The sequence below is a fragment of the Falco punctatus genome, assembly GCF_963210335.1.
Source record: "Falco punctatus genome assembly, chromosome: 3".
Taxonomy (NCBI): Eukaryota; Metazoa; Chordata; class Aves; order Falconiformes; family Falconidae; genus Falco; species Falco punctatus.
The window spans coordinates 121,769,200-121,793,656 of NC_137582.1; the positions used below are offsets into that span (position 1 = coordinate 121,769,200).

The 24,457-nt window shown below is 43.9% G+C and overlaps 1 protein-coding gene across 2 annotated transcripts; it reads left to right on the forward strand.

Annotated features, from left to right (window-relative positions):
- Positions 1 to 1,972: 1,972 nt before the first annotated feature.
- Positions 1,973 to 23,985, forward strand: MATN1 (matrilin 1). 2 transcript variants are annotated; one of them, XM_080379189.1, is made up of 8 exons: positions 1,973 to 2,194; positions 5,347 to 5,693; positions 12,677 to 12,899; positions 15,447 to 15,572; positions 15,856 to 16,269; positions 18,146 to 18,298; positions 20,858 to 20,938; positions 22,473 to 23,985. In XM_080379189.1, the coding sequence occupies exons 1-8, from the start codon at positions 2,110 to 2,112 to the stop codon at positions 22,520 to 22,522; spliced, it is 1,479 nt and encodes a 492-aa protein (XP_080235315.1). In that variant the 5' UTR covers positions 1,973 to 2,109; the 3' UTR covers positions 22,523 to 23,985. The 2 variants fall into 2 exon arrangements, with proteins under 2 accessions (XP_080235315.1, XP_080235314.1); XM_080379188.1 differs by lacking the exon at positions 22,473 to 23,985 and having other exon boundaries at positions 18,146 to 20,933.
- Positions 23,986 to 24,457: the final 472 nt, after the last annotated feature.

Sequence of the window (24,457 nt, forward strand, 5' to 3'; positions counted from 1 at the left end):
TAGACAGGGCTGTAGATAAAATCTCCTAAATGTTATGATTCTATCTCACTTTGTTCCTTAACAGTTGTCAATGTATGGCTGTAGCTGTTCTATATATTTTGGGAGCAAACATACCTGTGTGCATATAAGCACATGAGGATATTAGTGAATAGTATTTATACATAGTGGCACTCATCTAAATCCATGCATATATAAACACATCCATGAAAAGTATGCATGGAGAAGAGTTTTGTGTCTGTATATATGTGCACACATACATATTATATACCTAAACACATACATGCATGTATGGTCATACGTGTATATATTTATGCATCCGTTCATAGGCATAAGCATTTATACATGAAGTTTTTATACCCGGCTCTTTGTGCATGCACATGTACACGTGAAGGTCTGCGTGTGTTTTCTATACTACTCCATGATCATAATCTGCAATTTTTACATCTTGCATGAGCGTCCTCTTAATCCCAGGGGCTCTGAAATAGCAAGCAAGTAAAGGAAGGTGCCACAAAGCTTGGAAACGGGCCTCAATGACAGAAAGAGGCAAAATGGGAGCAAAAAAAGCTCATCTGAAGCATTTGCTCCTTATGCCTAAAAAATCTCCAGCTAGCTCCAGAGATGGTTGAAAGCCTGTGACTGATGGTGTGTACTTGGGAAGATAGCAGCAGGACAAATCCGTGCTGATTTTGCATGAGAACACAGCCATCTTTAAATATTTTAATTAATAGTTTTAATGTTGAAAGAGTTAAGAATAGTCTGGTAACTTCACTGAGGACAGGCCCTTTTTTCCCTAAACAAAGACCCTTTCTCCACAGGAGGTCTCAGTCTCTGTTGAAAAACGTTAGGAGTAAAGAGTGACTCTGGGTAAGGGAAGAGAAACTGGGTTTTGAATTAAAGGTAGTTTGCCACGGTGCTGTACCAACACAATGCAGATGAAACGGATGAGTGCTCCGAGGGTGTGTGGCTGGAAAGGTAAGCAAAGACTGATCCATCGGAGGAGAAGGGCTTTAATCAACTGACGATAGTGTAATACAGTAGTTAAAAAAAAAAGAAAATAGATGCACTGCTTTGTGATGATTCATTAAATTCATTAAATTCATCTTACTCTGGAACTAAATCTCCTTACTTCTCTTCCATAAATAAAACATTGGATTTCTGCTCACTTGCAGCATCATCAGTCTTATTCGTTGATTTAGTTTATTAGCTTTTTGTGGCAGGAGCTGCATCTCCCTCGTGTGTACAGACCTGAATGGTATGCTGTAAAAAATAAATCAAACTGATGATAATCTGTTTGTCTATCCTGAGTTTCTTGTCTATTTATCTAGTTTAGGGTACAGAGTTCTTTCTTCCCCTCCCTGCTCTGCTGCACAGGGGGCACAGCCTCATAGAGCAGCAACTGTTTCCTACAGGAAGAAATTTGTTCTGCATCCTACGTTTCCATGCATGCCTCCCCAAGCCCCACTCTCCTCTTCCTCTCCCCTCCTCCTGCCACCAAGCAATCGCCTGCAAATTCAGCCAAGGAAAAAAAACCCTCTGATTGCACGGGCTGGTTTCCAGCACTTGGCAAACATGGGGACTGAGAGATGATTTGTGTGTCGCTATTCCTGTGCCCCCCTCCAACCGCTGCTGCCTCCCCAGGCTATGCCAAGGGAAGGACACAAGCCTGACACACTGCAGACCATTTGCTTACTGTGGCAAAGCCCAGGATTTTCAGACAGGAGCTGGTGATTGACAGGTTAACCCCAGTTCCCCAGGGCTGGTTTCACTGGTCCCACTGTTATGGTCCCAGATTGCCCACATACCATGCCATTATGGGTCTCTTTATAGCTTCCCATCCCCTTTGCTGAGCAATGAAGCCATTGTGGAGGGGCTGAGGGCCAGCAGGGCTGGATATCCTCCCCCTCCCCAACGTCATGAAATATTTTCTCCTAGTCCTTCTTGTTTGTCCCTCTCCCTCCGTGCGCGGCCCCCCCCCCCCCCCCCGGGGCTTCTGTACTTCACACGTGTCAGGGGCTGGCCCCATGCCTCCCCGAGGAAGGGCAGGTTAATACCTCCGGGCCAAAGCTCTTGCTTGCCACTCTGCATCCAGCCTCCAGCTCCTCCACAGCCATGGACAGGATTTTCTCTGCCTTGCTCTCTTTACTGCTTCTCCTCCAGAGCTATGGCGTTTGCGGGACACCTCCACAGCAGAGAGGTAAGTGGGGAGCTCAGTGGCAGGATGCAGCCTGTCGATGCTCTACCTCCTCGGCACAGCCTGCTTTGGGACTGGGAAGGAAATGAAGGAAGAAGAAATACCCAACATCAGTCAGGGAAGCAAAGGAGCTTTCTCAAGTGTTTTCCCAAGGCAGCAACACCTGGACATGTGTTTGCTTCTGCCCGTGACTGCTTTAGAGAAAAAGCAGGAGATCTGTGCTGAGGACAGCCAAGGTGGTGGCATCAGCTCAGGCCTGACCCCCAGCACAGAGGCAGCCCCGGGGTTGCTGCTCCCAGCTGCAGGAGGCCCCGGCAGGAGAAGGGCTCTCTTCTGCCATCCAGAGCTACTTCTCCCCACGGCTCTGCAGAGGGCTGGTTTTACCGGGGGCTGGAGGAGGGGCTGGCCAGACACCCCAGGCTCTGGTTAACCTCACCGAGCAGGAAGGTCTGGGTCTGAATGCTGAGGATGGGCCTTTCCCAGGTTTTGCTTCATTCATTTTTGAGCAAAATCCTGCTCTGTTTTTCTTTCCAAGTGGGGTGTCACGCAGCCAGATGGGAGATGAGCTGCCTGCTCTTTAAGTTGCATGGTCAGTGACTCCTAGTCTGCAATTAGTGTCAGCAAGTACCGAACACCAGGGGGAGGGCTGGAGGGTCTGGTGGCGAGGAAGCATCTCTCCTCTGCCAAGGGCAGCGTGCTGCCAGGAGTTCCAGCCAGCCAGGGGAGCTCACCGCGGGAGAGATTGCCAAGGCAAAAGTTACTGCTGGCTTTTAAAAATGTTTGAACAATCTTACGATGATGCATAATGCATATGCCTGGGCAGGCTGACAATTGGAAAATAAGTGTGACAGTGACTGCCGACTTAGCAGTGGGTGATGAGGGGGAGTTTTCTGATATACTGAACAGTTTCTCCTTGGTAATTTGGAAAGAGAGAGTTATCTTCGCTGCAGAACCACTAGGCACTACCAAAGTCAGTAGACTAAACAGACAGGTCATTCAACTCAGCCTTACTTTGAGCAATTGGTATTTCTAAAATAAACACCTTTTAATTCTGAGTTACTAGGCAGGTTTCCTGTTCTTTTAATGAACAGGAAGCAAAGATGCCCTAAGAGATATTTTCTGCTAAATCGGTGCGTGAAATTCAGCTATTCCTGAATAACTTCAAGTGTGAACATTTTTAAAAATAGAGGAGGATTTTATTTCTGGTTTAAGCCCTTAAAATAAACTGTGCTGAGTCAGTTTGTCATTCAGAGCAAGCACGTCTGACTCTCACCTCCTGGAGATAACCAAGGCCTGTTCTGCAGACCCTGATGTCTGGACCATGGCTGTGACCAGACAGGCTGAATTCCCAAAGCTCCCATCTGATATCTCTTCTTTTCTCTTCACTTGCCAGAAACATACTTCACTCTCATAAAAAGAGGTTTAAAATGTTATTTAAGGCAAAATCACAGAGCTTCCATGCAAAAAAAAACCACCAAAAGCTCAAAACTTGCATTGGATCCAACTATTCCTAGGGAAAAAGAAAACAAACACTTTTATTCCTTGGTTTCTCACTAAAAAAAATATGGAGGCGATTCATTAGTTACAGTGGCGAAGGGGAATCTGTGCTTTATTTCTTGAGCAACAGCTTGCAAGACTTTGAGCCTTTCTCTGTACCTTCATTTCTCACCTGTGAAATGGGCATAACCAACCCCTGGTAAAGGGATTTGCAGTACTGCAGACAGACTGCCAGCTGAGTTTTTCCTTCCTCTGCAACAAATTCTGGTGGCACAGTGAAAGTCACCCACATGGGAAAGGGTTCTATTGCATTTTAGTGGAACTAGAGCAACTGACAAAGCAACCACTGCCTGCTTCCCTTCTACACACAGCATCCTTTAGAGAGACCTTCCTGGGAACCAGAGGCAGATTCAGCATTAGTGTCTCTCAGGAAACTAACTTGATTATATTCTTTATGGATATATCACAGGGTATTTATTTTCATCTGTCTGAAGGACTGAAAGCTCAATTAGATTTCACACTGAGACCTAGCTATAACATTTATGTCATAATTTGGAACAGATTTGTTGGCCCAAAAGCTCACATTTAAAAATCTGTCCACAGAAATCTCCTTTATGATATAACCTATATAGTCCCTCTCTGTGGAAATCAAATATTAACAGAGCACTTGATGCTCCTACAGAGACAGGCTAAACGAGACAAAAAAACCATAGAGAACAGAATGCTATAGATCTGGTGGGGGAAATGGGACAATTCATTTAGAAAATCATAAAAAAGTATTAGCCTTTTTTATGTTTTGCCACCGTTGAAAATTAAGATGGAAACCAGCATGAAAATGAGAAAAAAAAAATCACTCAGCTTTTTGCATTGCTAATGCTTGCTGTTTATCCCATTTACTTTTGACAGTGGATATTCATGTCTTACTATGAGGCTGTAGAGATTAACTATCAATTACATGGTTCTACATCTCCCTATTGTATTCTCCCTCACTAGCTCACAGAAATAAAGCGGCGCTGGTCTGTGCTGCGTTACAGTATTTCATTATTAGTGCCACTAGCTATGAGACTATAACGTGAGGCTGGTTCATGTTACATTGGCTAGTTAATCTGGGCATCTTGATTCACAGCCCAGTCTGAACTGCTGAGTTTCATGCCTGCTTCTGGTCATGCATGACAAAGACCATTAATCTGATTAATTAATATCCATGTGAATCGTTTATCCCTGTCCAAAATGTGCTGATGCCTTTAGAGACTTTGATGCAGATGTGCACACCCAGGCTTCAGTTCGCAACTTTATTCCTCCCTCCGTGCTGCTGTTAAGTTTTATGCAGACATTCGCAGTAGCACCGGGTGACAAGTGGGTAACCTGCTCCCACAAGTGCAGCGCCAGCATCTCATCACCTTGCTCCCTCAGAAGTACATGTTGTCAACGGATAACTGTGCTTTTCTTACAGATGCTTGCCTGTGAAAGGAAAAAGAACATTCAGAAATATTGTTAAAAGTCGTTTCACTGGGCCTCTCTGAGACAGGTAGAGAAAGTATTGAAGCTTGCAGGTCCTCTGCCCTCAGCTGCTGCTCTAACAAGACAGTTACTTGCCTCTTAGGGTGATTTTTTCACCTTTTTCTTTCATTTTTCTCCTCCCTCCTTACCCTTTTCAGGCACCCTGTGTAGAACGAAACCCACTGACCTGGTGTTCGTCATTGACAGCTCTCGAAGTGTGCGCCCACACGAGTTTGAGAAAGTCAAAGTCTTCATGTCCCGGGTGATTGAGGGGCTGGATGTGGGCCCCAACTCCACCCGGGTGGGTGTGATCAATTATGCCAGTGCTGTCAAGAATGAGTTCTCCCTCAAGACCTACCAAACCAAAGCCGGGCTCCTGCAAGCAGTCCAAAGGATAGAGCCGCTCTCCACTGGGACTATGACTGGCCTGGCTATCCAGTTTGCCATTAGCCGGGCTTTTAGTGACTCAGAAGGGGCCAGGGTGAGGTCTCCTAATTTTAATAAGGTAAGCAAATTATCTGTTTCTTGAAAGCTTCTTCTTTCTTGTGACTCATCATGGAGTGGTTGGAAAAATCAGAAAGGAGGAAAGGTGTTTTTATCTTTAGCATTGATGGTGTGGGGACAAGCAGAGTTTAATTGTCAAAGGGGGCAAACCTTTGGCAGGTGGAAACCTCCCAGCTCTTCTTGAAAACAAAGCTCAACTTTCTTTTAGGCAGAGCTGGCCAGAAGTTGTCAGGGTAAATCTAATCCAACTTTACTAGCTCTCCTCTCTGCCTGGAGTGTCTGTCCTTCAGGACACGATTCCCTGCTTCCAGTGTGCCTGCCACAAATACCACCATGAAATGATGATCTCAGCCAGGTTTGCTAGGCATGAGCATACAAGGATTAATGATGCTTACCTTCCCCAAAGTATTGTAATAAAGATGCTTCAGAATCCACCATAGTAAAAAGTGAGGCAATGCTCTGAAAGCTTCTTTTGAAGTTGCCCCTTTCCACTTACATGTATATCCGCTTATATATCTTATATTCCCAGATCTACATGTATATCCACTTATATATCTTATATTCCCAGATCTAAAGCAAAGTGCTGTTTCAGTGTCCTCCACTGCTCTTCCCGTTCTTCAGAGGCTGGCTGATGGCTGTGCTTTCCATTCTGGATATTCTCTTTAGGTGCACAGATTGTACTGAGCACTTAGCATTTAAGCCTGTGGCATAAGGTTGGCTTAACTCTATACGTGGCTGCAATGGGCATCGCTGCTCCTGACCCATATTCCCTGCCCAGGAAGCTCAGCCTTTAAAAAGATATTCCCCAGATACCTCCTTCATTCCTTTGGATTTGACTAGGAATGAAACCAAACCTCAGCCCAGTGACTGTCATCAGGAAAACTCTCTTCTGAGCATGCAGAGAATGTCTATTCTTGAAAATACGTGCTTCAACTAAACACCACGAACACACTTTCTAGGCCCTCATGTCCCACACCAGCTCTGTGGGTTCTCTGCTATGAGGCTGGACCAGAAAAATACACAGAAGTGTTAGCAAGCAACCAGAGTTTTCCACCACCTGGACAAAAGCCCAACTGTTGGAGCGAGGAAGTCTGGGATTTTTCTCCTGATTACAGCATTTTTGGAACATCAGCCACTTTCCATTTCTTTCACTGCTAGTAACGCTCTAGGGGAGGCTGAGCAGAACATGGAAAAGGTGCCCAGGGATGGCAAGTCAGAAATGATACTGAAAAGTGAAAAACAGATGCTAGGTAATAACAGCCAACTGCAACAATCAGCAACCTGAAGGTTCTTCTGGTCTGGAATTGACAAGATACCCCTAAAAATGAGGCTGTTTCATACAAGGATGATCTAATTAAATGTCTTGTGTGCCCTCTCACCGTGTTGAACTATAAGTAACTTGCAAATATGAGGAAATCCATCCTCACATGGTCTTTTATGGAAGAAAACCAAGAGTAATATCAGGAGAAAAATAAACACTAACAAACTTCCACTAAGTCTCATTGGCAATCAGCTCCAGAAAGAGAAGCTCACCTGATGAGCCATCATGAGCACATCATCACTCAAGCTCAGGAGTCACCTGGTGCAAAATCTAACAACCCAGCTCTTGCAGGGGAACTCTGAGACCTAATTGCAAAGTTTTTTTATTCAAAAGGAGTAACATTGGTTTCGTTTGTCAAGTTCTTTGAGGTTCTTTAAAAGATATCATTGCAAAATTGCAAGGTGTTATTAATATCATATTGTTATCATTATTTTTTAGTAAAGAACTTTAAAATCCTTTAGGTGCAAGAATAATTGTTCTCATTCATTTGACTGAACTGCTTCAAAGCCATTAAGTGTGGATTCAGCCTTTAGTCTACATCTGGCATTTTCTGGAGGTTTGAGCAACTGCCTGTTGTTGCCAAGGTGTGCTTTGCTTTTTCTTGCTTTCCCAGTGGCAGTGAGTCTGCTGCAGGGCTACCGAAGAGTCAGCAGCAGTCCACACTGCCCACTCCCACTGCTCTCAGACAGGCTTTGGAAATGAAAGCCCTGAGCTCTCATTTCTCAGAGAGCTCAAGGCTGCCTGGTTTCTCCATGGACTTCACTGAAGGGCTGTTTGAGGCACTGCAGGGGAAAGGGATGTTTCCTGCAGTGAACCCATTGCAGTGGAGCTGGTGGGAAGGCAGTAGGTCTCCAGCAGAGCCCTCCTGCCATCTTTGCCTAGCCAGAACACCCTATAGTGGAAACCACAGGTCTCCTCACTGAGCACAACCCTGACACAACCCCAGCAACACCCCCAGGGTCCGCCAGCCTCAGAACTGAGCAGATCCTCACCCAGCTGATGGGGGAAATCAAGAAACAGGAAACCTATGGCCAGTCACCACACTTCGAATGGTACCTGGGTCATGAATGAAGGATCCTAAAGGAGGACTCTGAACTCCAGCCCAGTTGCATGAAGACAGCCCCCATTGGCTTCACTGGTTTTCTTATTGTTTACTTTCAATAATGGGAACTTTTTAGAGATCCCATTTCCTCTAGGACTGCTATGCAATCCATTCATGTCCCTCAGAAATCTTACTGTATTTATCTTCTCCTGTCTTTACCTAATTTCCCAATGTCTATTTTAAGACAAGGTGACCACATTTAGGTCAGGACTGGGACACAGTCCTGATTTATGCAATATTTTTATAATACTTTCAATATTAGTCTCTATTTTTTTGTAAATACAGCCTGACACCTTACATGCAGTGTTGACCATTACTGTAGATTGAAGAGATATTTTCACTGAGCTGTCTATGAAAATGCTTCGATCTTTAGCTAACTAATCTCTTCCACACCATTTAAGTAAGCCCTTTCCTTGTGCACTATTTTCCTGCTCTTGTCTGCTCTGCAGCTGGGCTGCCAGACAGCTCATCCAACATGCTCTTGCAATCCTTGTGGTTTCCTGACATCTCAATATGCGTAAGAGCTGGTATGTCCTGCAAATAGATCAAATGAGCCTCTAGTTTAAGTATTTGAACACTTTTAAAAAGATCAGATTTATTTTAGTGGTTTACTGCAGTAGCATGGCAAACACAGCAATGTTTGTGTGGACAGTGGTACAAAGAATTCTGAAGTTGTTTTGTCTCCCTGAAACCTTATTTCCTGGACATCTGAAAAAGCAGAATAGTAGTGGTCTTTTAATGGTTTGTCTCAGGCATTAAAAAAGAAGAAAAGAAAATCACTACATGCTTTTCGCTCTGTCCTTCCACTTTTCAGCTGATCAGACAGACAGAATCACAGAAAGGCTGGGGCTGGAAGGGACCTCTGGAGGTCATGTTGGCCAACCCCTTGCTCAAGTGGGGCCATCTACAGCTGGTTTCCCAGTGTCCAGATGGCTTTTGCATATCTCCAAGGTGGAAGACTCCACAACCATTTGCATTCCTTGGTTCCCTGGTTATTCTTTTCTTTTTTCCAAGATATCCTGAAGTCCAGAAAACTCTTCCCTTCTGTGAACCTAAAGCTGCTCAGCGTGGCCCCATCACCTGCCTGGGGGGGGGGGGGGGGGGGCGGGGTGTGTGGGTGAATAGGTCATGCAGTAATTTAGGGACGTGAAGCTTCCAGAAATACTGGACATGGTCCTTGCTCCTTCACACAGCAGAAACCCAGCAAGACCTTGTGAAAATCTGTGCTACGATTGTCAGCCATGTGGGATACTGATCAAAGCACCACAAGATCATTTGGTCTTGCTGTGCTCTCTGCGGCAAATGTCACCCTAGGAGAGAGAAAAGCACTATTTGTTTCTCTAGAAGCTCAGAGCAAAGTCTATTTATACCTTTATCAAAAACTGCAGGGGTGCCCAATTACTTTTATCTTTCTTTAGAAAGAACAACAAATAGATTGTCAAATTGCTGAGAAAATCAAGGGCTTACTCAACTTTCCACCCAATTCTCCTTTCAGTGCTGCTACAACATTGACGTTATACACTGCATAATGAGACATAGCTATCTCATTAGCTGCTGGATTGCCTACACATGGTAACCCTGAAACAGGAATACCTAGGGATGCCCGTGAATACTCTAGTCTTAGTTAACCAGGAATAAATCGTGTCATGAGAACGTGGGGGGTTTCTATATGACAGAAGTAACACAAGAAGGATCCAGAAAGTTAGGAATTCACGGGACAATGAAAAGTAGCTGTTAAAACAGGTGGAAGTTTTGACCTTGAACAGCAAAAGTTTCTGAGTTTCTTTAGGCCAAAACTGAAGATCCTGTTCAGCTATTTGAGACAGCAAAAGTGTTCACCCTTTCTTAATTCTTCTCACATGGCTACCTGTGAGTCCAGCACAAGCCTCTGCTGCAGAGCCGCGTCAGCCTCTCCAGGATGCAGCGGCTGCTCCTTTCCCCTTTCCTCCAACCTGTCTCTTGCTCTTTACCAAACAAGGCACATACCTGGACTCTCAGCTTTTTAAATGAAACAAGGTCAGAACACAGAGAATTACAGACATCCTGTGACTGCAAATAATTTGGAGGTAGTTTGTTTAGTCAGTTTTTTTTTAAAAAAAAGGATTTTTCACACTGGAATTCACTGCCTCAGGCTGGCAGGGAGGGCAAATATCTAGAGGTGGGATCCCAGGAAAAAAAAATCAGGATTTCCTGATTATCAAGATAACTTCAGATGATAGCAAGATCACATTATACTTGTTCTACTTCTTCCACCCTTTCTGTAAGCACCTGGTCCTGGGCACAAGTGACAGGCTCCCTGGCTGGTTGGTGCTTACCATGACTCACTGGTACATTTGTTTTAGCTGTGAGCTCACTGGATAATTCCTGATGCCTGATTCAGACTCTTTGTACCCAGAATTTTTGTTTTGTCCAACAGCAGATCAGAAAGCAACATGAATTTTGAGTGCTTTATAGTAGATTTTCACAAGATGCATGGTGAAGATCTTTCCCATCAGATGCAGATGTGAATGCTGCTACCACACACCTCCTGGGTCACCTCTGGGGCTCAGGCCCATGTGGAGATGCCACCCTGATGTGAAGAATGAAAGGGACTGATTAAACTTGGGGAATCACTTTATTTAAACAGAGAAGTGCCAGGAGGACATGCATCACCTCCATCCTGTGACAAACACTGTGAGAAAGATACACGGCTACAGAAATCTCTTTGGTGTTGCTTGCAGAAGCTACTTGATAATACATATTGTTTCCTGACAAGCTGGCTTTTGATAAGCTCTAACTGGCTGCCCCCATCTCAGAGCTTCTGGGTGTACTCAGAAAGCAGAGCTGTTCAGCCGAGTGGCTGAGTTGAGGGCTCGCTCTCCTGGCAGAAGGCATGACTGCATGGCTGGCTCTGCTCCTTGTCCTGGCTTTCGCTCCAGAAACAGCCTCAGAGCTCCTTTTGGTCGACCTTTGACTGTCATGGTCATCCTCCTTTACAACACACACTGACATCTGCCACAGATGATGCTTTTCCTTATTTTGGCCACAGGCAGAAGAGAAATATTTGAATTTTCCTTTTTTTTTTTTTTTCCTTTGGAAGCAGCCAGTTATAGAATTGTGATGCTACTAGGAGTTTTTAATTTTGTAGCCTTTAGGAAGTGCAGATAAACACCTGAACCTACAGACCTGTGTCAGATTGAGCAGCTCTACATTTTCATGCTTCACCGATATTTTGCATAGAAGGAAAGCTCTGAACAGGGCAGCAGAGTCCTTCGGTATTGCAGTATTCCTCTGGGGCAGGAGACTGCAGCATTCAGCCATCCCTCAGCTGAAGTGTGGGCAGAGGGGCAAGGAGACACTTCTTCTGCATGGCCAGCATCCCTTGGACACATGGGGCAGGGAACTCCACCCCTGACCTTACCCTAGATTACTTTTTTCCACCCAAGGATGTGAAACAGCCATCACACCAGCCTAACAGAGCAGCTGGTGGGTCTGATTTAATCTTCAGAAAGATGGAGATTATATATGACATAGAGGGGAATAGCAAATACTGCCTTCATGACCAGATGACTGCTCATCTAAACTCACTGCTGCTGCCAGATAGATTTTTTTTCCCCTGCCTTTTTCATCTGATGTTTCTTCACTTTCTGTATTGCTGAGGGTATTTGCCTACAATGTGGAGGTTTTTTGCTGCTTAGCAGCTCACCTGCTCCTGCTGATTATATTTCTTCACACTGCGATACACCCCAATCAGTTGCTTTGGAGTTGACAGTGGTGTCACAGTAACAGTTGTAAGGGAAAGTGGCAGGAACAGAGGAACTGACAAAGAACAAAAATCAAGGTTTTTTGGCAATGTCACTTAGCAGAAGAAAAATAAAGAGAAAAATGGACAAGGTAGCAACAGAAGCAGGACTCTTGGAGGCTCTCCACTGATTCGGGGCTCCATCTAATAGAAGGTAAAATCCAGTTCCCACTTAAACCCGCTGTCATTTTAATGCTGATATTAGTAGGGGTAGGATTTCATCTCTGCTATTCATTGTGGAACAGGGAATCAGGAATCATGGCAGGCACTGACACACAGCATGAACTTAGGTAGATCTCTTCCCCTCTCTCTGCTTCAGTTTTCCCATCTATAAAATGGGGAAGTCTGCATCTCATGAAGTTTCCATGACATTTCCTGAGTTTCTTTAAAGTCCCATACTGAGTTAGCGTTGCGCTTAGTGTCAGCTGGGGGTTCATGAAAATAGTTAGAGTTCAGCTTGAGCATTAGTTTGCGTGTGAAGAACATAACCTTTACTTTGGTTTCCTTAGGGGCAAGATGCACCAGTTGTCCCTTAATTAAATCAGTCAGGTCCCTGGCAGTTTAACCTTTCCAGCTCAGAAAGAAATAAATCCCACATAAAAGAATGGTTTGCGTGATCTCAGGAAGAACGGGAAGAGGGGGCAGGAAGGGAGTGGCATTTCCTTTTTGTTTAATTTTAGAAATGTGAAACCTTCTTTATTAACCCAGCCTGTTCCACAAGCAATAGTGATATTAACGCCCCTTCAAGCACCCACCTTGCCTCTGCCCTCCTCTGTGTAGGTGGCGATCGTTGTGACCGATGGACGTCCCCAGGATGGAGTGCAGGATGTGTCAGCAAGGGCCAGAGCAGCTGGCATCGAGGTCTTTGCCATTGGGGTTGGCCGGGTGGACATGCACACACTGCGGCAGATTGCCAGCGAGCCCTTGGATGATCATGTGGCCTATGTAGAGAGCTACAGTGTCATAGAGAAGCTCACCCACAAGTTTCAAGAAGCTTTCTGTGGTAAGTCCTTGCCACAACCCCTGCATTCCTAGCCAAGAGCTGCAAGTGTCTACCAGCAAGCTTTTCACATAGAACTTGTATGTGCGATCACCCTTCATCCATCTGCTTTCACGTTCCAAGGACTTGAGTCTGACAGAGCCCGAAGCAGTATGGAAAACAGATGCTCTTTGAAGTTGCCTTTCAAGAATTTCAGGTTTTGTTTAGGGAATTTCAGGGTTTAGTTAAAGAAGTCTCCAGAATTCACTGGCACAGAAGAGTTTGTAAATGTGAGCCACTTAGTCCTTGAGGCACTGAGAACGAACCTGGAAAACAGGAACTTTATATTGCTAAAGTCATTGTCCTTATTGTTAAGCCTATCTGTCTGGGAAGTTCTGAGATTCTGGCTTGGAATTTCCCCCACCAGTATTGACTTCTTTATTTCCAGTCAAGTAAGGGACGGTTTCACTTCCCTGCCAGAGACTGAACAGCCTTTGCCCAACTATGCTGTTGTTTTTGCAAGCCTTGTGAGGCAGGAAATTCTCCTGGCTGGTACAGTATCTAATGCCTTTCTTACAACATATAAAAAGAGCCCGACTATCCTACAAACACATATTCACTCCTACATGAACTGGTGAACGGAGTGAGAAAGCTTTATTACCTTCAAACGTACCCACAAGACTGTAGGAGGTGGTCTATAAATATCCACTTTATGTGTCAGCAAGAGAGGCCCAGGGGTTTCACATGCCCATCCTATCAAAGCACAAAATGTGTGGTGACACTTTTTAAAAGATGTGATACACTGCAGCGCCTATGGCAAGACATCGCAAACGTATATACACATATGGACCTGTAAAACTCTCAGAGACCAATTTCTCCAAGATGTGTAAAATTTCATGATTCAACTTTCAGCCTGAAAATGATGTGGCTGAGCAGCTTTTTGTCAAGGAAAATTTCTTCCTCTGTAGGGAGGAGGAAAATTTTGAATATAAAATGGGTCATGTATTATAATCAGGTGTCATTGCACCAGAAGCTCATGAAAGAGGGGAACAAATACTCCATACAAAAGGGGGGGTTAGAGACAAAATTTGAGAAGGTGGAATCCAGGCCATGAATATCTGTGGGAGTTTGTGTTGGCTGCCCTGGAGTCAGGAGTCAGCCAGAGACAGAAAGGCCAGACAATGTGTTTTGAAGTTCTGGCACTGATGTAATTCAAAAAGATAAAGAGCAAAGGAAAAATACTTTCTATGCCTTGCTTTTCAAATGTGTAACACGCAGATGACAAAGTTCTCCCCATGGTAAAAACCCTCAGAGATGCATCCAAGGGAAGCACTGTGCTAAGGATTATTGTAGCTAACAGAGGATAGCACCATATTAACTGCCGAGTGGGTTGTTACAGTGCTATGCAAGCAGCTGCACAAAACTGTCCTTGGAGATGTACCCAAACACCACCTGCTCTTGCAAACAAAGGTTTGTGGGTACTGACAGCAGGAAGAACTGTGCAGCACTGGCCCCATAGCGCTCAACAAACACACAGGGAAAAAGGAAGACCCTTGGCAATCCAGCTACTAGTTAGATCTAATAAGCTGCTAAGATGATGTCTGTAGGCTTCAGAAGACTCAACCTGAGAGCCCAGTGTTACAGCCATCTGCATGGTTAGTAATATTCCTAATGATATGAGCTATATATATGCTGGAAAGATCTAGCAGTGTTGGCACAATATGCAGACGTGTGAATTGGGAAGGCCAGAAGAAGCAGAAAATACACACAGAGCAGAATACAAATGACTTGAAATAATGAACAGAAGCCTCTTAACTTTGAAAGACTTTGTGCCGCCTCCCATGGTTTTGGTAAACTTAACGCCCAGTTTTCTGCACAGATTTCCCTGGTATTTGTAAACTAATTTGGTTCAACCAGATCTATTTAGTTTTGAGTTTATTTTGCATCATCATTGCTGTAGCTGTGACAGTGTTGTCAGTCACTAAGCCCTGCTGGGTCCGAGTGCTGCAGTTCAGCTTTTGTTTGCTCAGCATCTCAGGAGTCAGATCCAGGTTAAGATCAGCAGGCAGAAATGTTTGTAGAGAGCGAATCTGAAAGCTGCACGTGTGAGGGTCGCTCTGAAGTGAATTCCAACTATGTTTGCACATGAATCCCATCCAGGAAAGACAACTGCACATGGGGCTGAACTCACTAATCGTAATTGTACTACATGGCTGGGAAAAATGGGTATTAGCCAGCCCAGATGGTAGGTTGGAAACCAAATCCCATCCAGCAGCTTTGGAGAGGGAAGTAGATTGTGATATGCTCAACAGACAGAAGGTTTTTGCCCTTGTATGGAGACTGTTTCTAGTCCTGGCTCTGTCTTAGAGTCACAAGACTTGCAACAGCTTCTCCTTATCTCTCCTATCCCAGTCACTGCCAAGGAGTGATGACCTCTGCTGCTTTGTCTTTCCGCAGAGCAGATTTAGTTATCAATGAGTGTATGTCTGGGACAAATATGCTTTGTGCATTTGGTCTGAATTGAGAAGCCTTGGCATGGTCTTTGATTTTAATCTGCACCTTTGCTTACAGTGGTGTCAGACCTGTGTGCCACTGGAGACCATGACTGTGAGCAGGTCTGTACCAGCACCCCAGGTGCATACAAGTGTGCTTGTAAAGAAGGTTTCACACTGAACAGCGACGGAAAGACCTGCAGCGGTATGTAATGATTTTCATTTGCACTGAGCTGAGCTGTGATCTGCAGTGGTATGGTGGGGATAGAACTGAGACAGGGGAGAAGTGTTCTGCTCAAAAAGGGCAAAAAAGGAAATCATGCACTCGTAACCAATTATTTTCAAATTAATGTCAACTGTTGTTAAGTTTTGATCGATTAAGCCTATTTCATTACTGACAAAATGACACTAGGGTTATATTTCCCTACATAATTAATGGGGGTCTTAGTTTCTGTCTTCTTTTGCCCTCTTCTCATGTTTTGCTTCAGCTTGCAGTGGTGGGTTAGGATCTGCTCTGGATCTTGTGTTCCTGATTGATGGCTCCAAGAGTGTGCGGCCTGAGAACTTTGAGCTGGTGAAGAAATTCATCAACCAAATTGTGGACTCACTGGAGGTGTCAGACAAACAGGCCCAAGTTGGCCTGGTTCAGTACTCCAGTTCTGTCAGACAGGAGTTTCCACTGGGGCAGTTCAAGAACAAGAAGGACATCAAAGCAGCAGTCAAGAAAATGGCCTACATGGAGAAAGGAACAATGACGGGACAGGCTCTGAAGTACCTCATTGACAGTTCCTTTTCTATCATCAATGGAGCTAGGCCTGGGGTCCCCAAGGTGGGCATAGTCTTTACTGATGGACGGTCACAAGATTACATCACTGATGCTGCTAATCAAGCCAAAGACTTAGGTAGGTTTCCTGAATTCTCAGTGACTTCTTTCTCCCTTGGACCAAGTACTGCATCTAGTATCATCCTAGGTATGATTCTTTCCCTGGATACATCTCTTACTTAGGGTAGAAACAGGTCACTATAGAGCGACTTTGTCGAGGTCTTGCCTGACTACCCTTGCACACTCATAAAGAATTTGGAGCAGCTCTGGCTGGGGTTCAGATGAGTCTTGGTTTGCCAGCAGCTGGCCTTTGTTCCCACAGCCCCTCTGTCTTTGATCTAAGTCTACTGGAGGTCTCTCTGCTGTGCAGGATGGAGTTTCACACATTTGGTACGGGGTGCACACTGGTCTAACATGCTTCACATAAATGTGAAGGAAACCACACGGAGAAGCTTAGGATTTGTCTGATGTTGGTAATGAAAGTCACGTCAGCATCAGTGGCACTGACGGTGAGGCAGCAATGACCATCAGAGTCCCATTGAGAATAATGGCAGTTGCAGGGCCAAGTGTGGCTTGGCTGTAGCAGCCTTAAGGTCTGTAAAAGAAAAAGAAGAAATAAAACAAGAAATAAAGCAGAAACACAGATTAAGGGAGTAACCATGGATTCCCTGTTCAAATCCCAGACACACTAAGAAAGCTTCTTTACCCTCTACTGGAATATTAAAAATGCACAGTGGCTACATATTGGTATTTTTGTATGTCTAAATACCATGAAGTATAAATATCTTGAGATATGCCCCTTTGCTGACCTGCCAAACAAGTTCCCAAATCTCCTGACATCTCTGTGTTAGATGGATGAGAATGTGCACATGAATTGCTAAACCCTTTCCTTGCCTTTAACTTCTGTCTCGACGGGACTAAGGGCTAGCACATCACAATAAAGGTCAGGTAGGAGCTTATGAGAAGTTGATATTTACAAAGCAAGGTGACATGTGGATGTTCAGCACATAAAACAAAAAGTCCTTATAAACTGTATAGAGTTTGTTTTTCTGTGTTGACAAAAATTTATGCCTTGTTTCTTCCTCTTCTTTTGTCCCTACACAGAAATCTCCAACATGCGTTCATAACTTGTTTCAGTGGGATAAACAACAAGATGCTTATATCTAGATTCCCAACATGTTAATCGAGCTCAACTTTAAAAAACCCCGAATATTGGATACATCCAGAGGTAGAAAGACAAGGCAAAGGGGAGGAAGGGAAACCAGTGTCTAGACATGGACAGGTAGAGGCAAGTATTTTGAAACAGGTGTTTCAAAATCACTAGTATCACCATTCAAGTCAATGGGAAAACTGCAGTTTAGTTCAATAGAAACAGATTTAAGCCAGAGGTGGCTGATCAATCTCTTGGCAGTATAAGCATCTACCTGGACATGTTCTTAACTCACAGTATAGGCTGCTCCTGACAGACTGTATGAGTTGCAATTTTAGAAAGAGGTTCAGCTACAATTTTACTGAACCACAGGTCTCCATTGCACAGGGATCTTTGCCACTGCATAGGCTGATTAGTGGTTTTGAATTAGGATTGAAATCTTCCACTGTTTCCTTTTGCTGCATTATTGCTTCCATATTATTTGGATGCATGATTCTGGCAGGGTGTTATGATCATCTGTACTTGTATCTTCAAAACATGGTTCTTGCGGTGATAGTGGGCATTGTCTGCATAATTCCAGTAAGACTTTGCCTGCAAAAATATTTTGCAACCCTGGCTGACCTAATCAAAAGAAGTCTGTAATAGTAAAGGGTGAGGGCATTAATTTCCTGGTTAACATCTGCAGACCTGTGTGGAAACTAAGGGCCCAGAAGGTGACCAAGGACATGCAAGCTGACAGGGGGTTGGAACCATAGCAGCATGATGCTCCATGGCTGTCCGACTCACAGGATCCCATTGCTCACAGGCTTTAGGATGTTTGCTGTGGGAGTTGGCAATGCAGTTGAGGATGAGCTGAGGGAAATTGCTTCAGAACCAGTAGCTGAGCACTACTTCTACACAGCTGACTTCAGAACCATCAGCAAGATTGGGAAGAAGCTACAAATGAAAATCTGCATTGGTGAGAGTGGGGGACTGGGGAGAGGGGGGATTTGGTCACAGCATTGGAAGGCTGGAAGCAGAAGGACAAAAATGTTCCTTCAGTTGGATGTTATAAAAAGCTCTCTTCTCAGCATATCAAGTTGGCACAGTATCATGGAAGGATCATGAGACATCAACATTTTGGTTACCTAAACACAGCCACCCCGACACCTCAGCCACCTCCCTTTCTCACAAGCTGCCTTCTCCTTCCCTTTTTCTCCACCTTTCTCTCCTTCTTTACCTTCCTCTTCAGAAACTATGAATTCAGGCTGTTCCAGGTCCTGGGAATAGCCAAAAGTGACATAAAGGAAGAAGAGATGCTCTTAAAAGAGAAGCTAATGGTTGATTTATTTGTCTTAATTTGAAGATCATCACAAAATTGGATATCTGAAGTGAAGCCTGCTAACCACTGGCTGGTTCTACAGCCAAACAGGTACCACAGGGGTGACGTTTCAAGTTAAAAGAAGCATCTAGTATCTTCTACATGGCTTGTAGTGTCTAAATTGGGGCAAGATGAATGCTAAGTTGCTCGTGTTTGGGTAGCCTAGTGAAGCAAAGACTGAGAGAGGACTGAGTGGGAGACAGGCATGATAAGCGTAGGTAAAGAATAACATAAAATTTAAAGACTATTGACCTTCAAATAACCTAGGTTTTAAAACTATTGAAAAAAGAACTACCACAATTATTTTAGATTTTTGTTTTGAAGGAATCATATGCCTTCTATGAAGTATTGGCCTTTTGCAATGCTTCTGCTTGTTCAGGCAGATCATAGTGAATCCCAAACACTTGGGCTTCATTCATAGACACTGAATACCTTGCAGGGCTTCCAAGAGTAACACTGCTGGGCTCAGCAGGAACCTAACACTCTCTTGTCGAGACCAGCTGGTCAGGCTCCTTTATCCTGCTAGGCAAATGCTTCCTTCCAGTTCCCAGCAGATACATTGCACACACCTATGATGGGGCTCATTTAGTTCCCAAGAGCTCTAAGAAGCTCAGCTCTACTTCCCATAAGTGTGTAGACCTGCCTTTGAGTGCCCATGGCCCCACTCAGTGCAGGTATCTCCACTCCTCTTATGGCATGTGGAGACACTCTACAGCATCAACTGGATGAAATAATACACATTGCCGAATTTTAATCTCCTTTTCCCCCTTTCTTTGCAATCTCTAACATTGTTATTTGTGCCAAAGCTAATAGATATCCATGTAAATATTAGTGGGTTAGCAGCAAGTGGCTCATCTGTTTCTCTCCCTGAGTGTCTATTAGAGAGAAAAAAAAGTAGTGGTCAGGAGCCTTGCCTCAGGAAATTTAGATTTGATTCCTTCCATCCTTACAGATGTCCTGGGTCATGCTGGGCAAGTGTCCTGTTCTCCAGATTCATAAAGATGGGACCTTCCTCCCTGCTGGGGAAGGCTGAGAGCGACAACACCCTTCAGGGTCCTGTGTCTGCAGAACCTGGTAGCCAGGCTTGCAAGATAGAGATTCTCTGCCATGGCTCCTTTAAAAAGTAGGAGTTGATCCAAGCTATATGAAACCCCCCAATATATTGTATTTAAATATCTTTCTGGAAAGGAAATCCATTTAGGCTTCAGCATTCAAAAAAAAAAAAAAAAAAGTAAAAATATATTTTGGAAATATATATTTGTTTGCAAAATCATCAATTTTGGTAAATACCTCAATGTTTGAGGTTTTGTGGGGTTTTTTGTTTGTTTGTTTGTTTTTTTAAGGAAAGGAAATATTTGTATTTGTTTGATTCACAGTGCCAGCTTGTATTTATCAACAAATGGCTAGAACTCTTAATATTCAGCTTTAGTTTATTCATGACTGGTTGAATCCTATTGTGTTTTTGTGCAAGTGATGTCCTTTCCCTTAAAAAGGCCTTTGCTTATGTACTCCTTCCATTTGTTAGGCAGCTGAGCTGACTCAGTGTGGACTGGGAAACATTTCCTTTCTTTTCCCAGTCATCTCAGTATCCTTTTTTGCTCCTATTCCAGTTTCAATTATTTTTTCTTGAAGAATATGTAAATTATTGACATAGATTGGCAAATTGATTAGCAAAACCAGCACATTTCTCTGCTTGCTGAAGAAATGAAGTACTGAAGCAAAGCTCAAACAAGTCTTGACTCTCAGATCGTGAACAGTGCCTCCAGTTTGTATTTCACAAAGTGAGTACGGCCCCGTGGTGATGTTATTGGGAAGGCAGAGGCTGGTTTGAGCACTGTATTTGGTCAGATTCAGATTTTTGAGGCAAACCCGAAGCATCAGTAGTAGAGCTTCAGAGGGCTTTCAGGAAACTGGAAATCCAGGGAAGACTTTTCGTGAACAGTTTGGCCTATATAAAAAGAAAATGTGAGATTCTCTCGTCATCTGGGGTTAAAGCCGGAAGTGAATAGTCAGGTAATTAGAAGGAATGATATTTTTATTTCCTTCTTGTTTCTGATAAAGAGAATGAGAATTGCTTTATTTCACCTGTCTCAGTGATTTTGATTTAATCCTTTTTTTGTGCCATTTAACTCATCTTCTTGATATTCTGATCCACAGAGGAAGATCCATGTGAATGTAAATCTATTATGAAGTTCCAGACAAAAGTAGAAGACCTTATAAATTCATTGAAGCGGAAATATATCCTTCAGAAACTGTCTTTGTTCAGAACTCAGTGGGTTGGGTTGTGCTTTTGGAAAGAACCAGTGTGGAAAGTCTGCTTATGAGGGAAGGAGGTTGGGTAGGCTGTCAGGAAGCTGGGAAACAAGGTACTTGGGTTATAACAAGAAAAGTCCCTGCACCAGAGTGAGTAGCTACTGGTCTGACCCAGAGTAAGTGACCAAAACCAATAGAGCCAAAATAGAATGTGTCAAACCATTGCAAGACAGCTATGAGCTATAGGCACTAAGACATAGGTCAGTTTTTAGAAAGATGCTTAAATGATGCCAATGTGATGTGTGTGGAAGCGTGGGTCATGCATGGGATGATGATGCTGCCTCTGCAAGCTGCAGGTCCTGTGGAGGAGGCCCGAAGGTGAGGGCTGAGAGCAGCAGTGGCTAGCACTGGGCTGGGAGCAGGCAAAACCACTGGTGCCCACATGCAGCCTCCCCAGTCATTAAAGCTCCATGGAGGGGATTCTTTTTATGACAGTAAACGTCTACAATGCAAACATCCAAGCTGGCTGCCTAAGTTGCTGCACAGCACTGGAAGGAAAGAAGGTCTTCTACAGCAAACCACCTCTTATTGTATAGTTGGTGGTCTGGATAAATTTAGATGGATAGGTCCAATATTCAGATGAGTAGGTCCAAATTACCCCAGCTGGCTAAAACTAATTTTTGGGAGACTAACCCTCAGGTACCTACTCACTGCGAACATCTCCAGTGAGATGAGCTGGGTCCCATCTGAACTGAGTTTGTGGGGCTGCATTCTGCCACGCTGGGTCTTGCCATATTGCACAAAGACCATGAATAAGTGGATGAAAGAGAAACAAGGAAAAAAAAAACTTCTCATGGGGAGAGGAATTACTGAAACCCTGGGGCAGCTCACACAGGGCTAGGAAGATTTTTCATTACTGAGAATAAGGAGAGAATACAATTTCAAAAGCAATGTTCTAATTGATTCACACATCTCTGTGCTTTGCTATGTCAGTTGCAGGGTATATTTTCTACTCTTTAACTTCAGTTGAGTGAAATCCATGACTTCTGTTATGCAAAAGGTCAGAGTAAATCAGTAGTTCTCACCCAGCGGGTTGCCACTCCCAGGCACATCGTGAAAAGCAAATAGTGAAAAGAGCAGAAAAATTGTGACACACTACAGAACTCCAAGAAAAGCACTCTGCTCCACTCCTCACGCCACCCATCCTCCACAAGGTCAGGGATTCTCTGCCAACCACTCAAAACATGCTCCAATCATCCTCACATTTTTTAATCTTCCTTCCATAGGAAACGTATAGGTGCACATGAGTATGTGTGCATGCATGACTGTATCCCACCTTCAGTAAAAGTTCATCAACCTGAACCGTTCTGGAAATGCCAGAGCAGGTGATGACAGCATCCCTCTGCCCCTGCTTCCAGCCAGGCAGCTCCACTCCTTCCCTGTTCTGCCAGCCTGGGGACCACTTGGGCAAGGAATCACCAACGCTCACTGTCATTTTTTCCCCTTAACTTTTGCTCACTGGAAGCTGTGGCAAAGAGGATCGAAGCTCTGGAGAACAAGATCATCTAAGAGCCCAAAAGAATATTATTTCCTTGCTTCCTAATGTAACAAAACTAGAACTCCTTCATTTGTAACAGAGGGCAGCCCAGCCACAGTGCTATGGCCAGCTTGTATTTTTTTAAAGAGTCTAGTCTACCTGCATTTGTTTAAAAGGGAAGAAGTATAACAGTAGAGCAGACATTGTATAGTGGGCAGAGCACTGGGTGTGGCTGAGAGCTAGATCACGCTAATGTTTGTTGCATCGTATAGAGTGCATATATTAAAAAAAACTGAAAAGATTTGTTCTCGATTTAAAGCTTAATATATATGTGTGTTAAGAAGTACTTGATTATGAGTTCTGTGAATCCTTGCTGTGTTCTTCTGCATCTTTTGTTTCTATGCATGAGATAATTTAAAAGTCAAAGTGACTTAAAATCAACTCAGATGCTGAGTGTAAAACATCAAAGCCGCTGATCAGCTTATTATTGTAAGTATGATGCATTTGTCAGTAAGTAGGTGAAATGCAATAATGAGCTCTGTGCGCTGCAGACAAGATAGGATAGGACGCTGCTGCTAGTTGGGTTTATCCATAGCTGCTGCACAATGTAGAAAGAAAAGCTCAGCTTTCCTAGCCAGCTAGTGGTCCCACAACATCTCAGTGAACTAGCACTTGAGCTAGACCTGTTGTGGGTAAGCCCTGATAATGTGCAAGGAGCCAGCAGCTGTGGCTCTGTGTAAGGCAAGGCAGTGCCGCTAACACCAACCCCAGCAGACGTACCCCTGCTTCTCAGCTCTCTGGTCTCCACATCTTCAGCCAAAGCTACAAATCATCACTAGCACCTAAACCACAGGGAACTGCTGCGGGAGCTGCTGCCCATGGAAGTGGTGCCTGCATTACCACATCGACCAGAGGCTTACTAGCTCCTTCCTCATCCCACACCTCTAAGCACCTTCAGAGCCAGTTAAGTTCCTCTCAAGACCTTTCAGACTCTTCTTCTGTTCCTGGGTTCCCAGCACTGGCAAGGCAAAAAAGCAATGTGGACTGGGAGCATCAAACGCTGCCTGTCTCCTACAGCTGTAGTCTGCCTAGGCGTTGGGGGAAGCAGCCGTGTTTGTTCATAGCACCACAGCGCACCAGTGAATGTGAGCACAAGGGGTTGGGTTTAGAGAGTTTTTTTATTTTTATTTTTTATATCAAAATATTTATACTTGAGACTCAGTGAAAAGCTTTTCAGAATAACTCGGCCTGTTCAGAAATGTCACCATAGTACATGTGTTTGGGATGAACATTAAAAGTTTGCTGAAAATTTTAAAACTGAATTTAACTTACTTTTCTGTGTAAGCTTCGTGGTAGTTGCCTGACAACAATACTTCTCTATAGTCTTGCTGGGGGGTAGGAAAGCCTTCATCTCATGTCACAGCCTTTTATTTCAATGCAGGAGAATGAACAGGTCCATAGAGAAACTGAGACGCCCTTCCTCAAAACAGAAAGCTTCTTTTAAAAAACAAATAATTTATTATATTCTTGGCCTTGCAGGAATGAGTCAACACATTTCCAAGCATTAGGTGAAGGATTACAGTCAGTTCTTGATAGCAAAACTTTGTCCTCTCAGTCAAATCTTGTATACCCCAGACTCCCAAGTAACCCCTACCAACTCCTGGACTTCACGGGATAAGATTTCTGTCATCCAATTTTAGACATGTATAATATAGACCTCTAAAGGCTGAGCTTCTCATGTTACATTTGTTTCTCAATAGAAATAATATTAATAAAAAAGTTAGAAAAAATCCCACAGGGTATGTTTGCCAGCATTATCTAATGTGCACATTTTAGTGCAACAAAGCAGCACCCAAGCATATTTATCTTTACAGAATAGATTATAACAACTCCTTCAGACTTATACAATTAACTTTTAAACTCCTCACCCAAGGCAACGAAGTTGCCTCTACTTCCGTCCAAGGAAT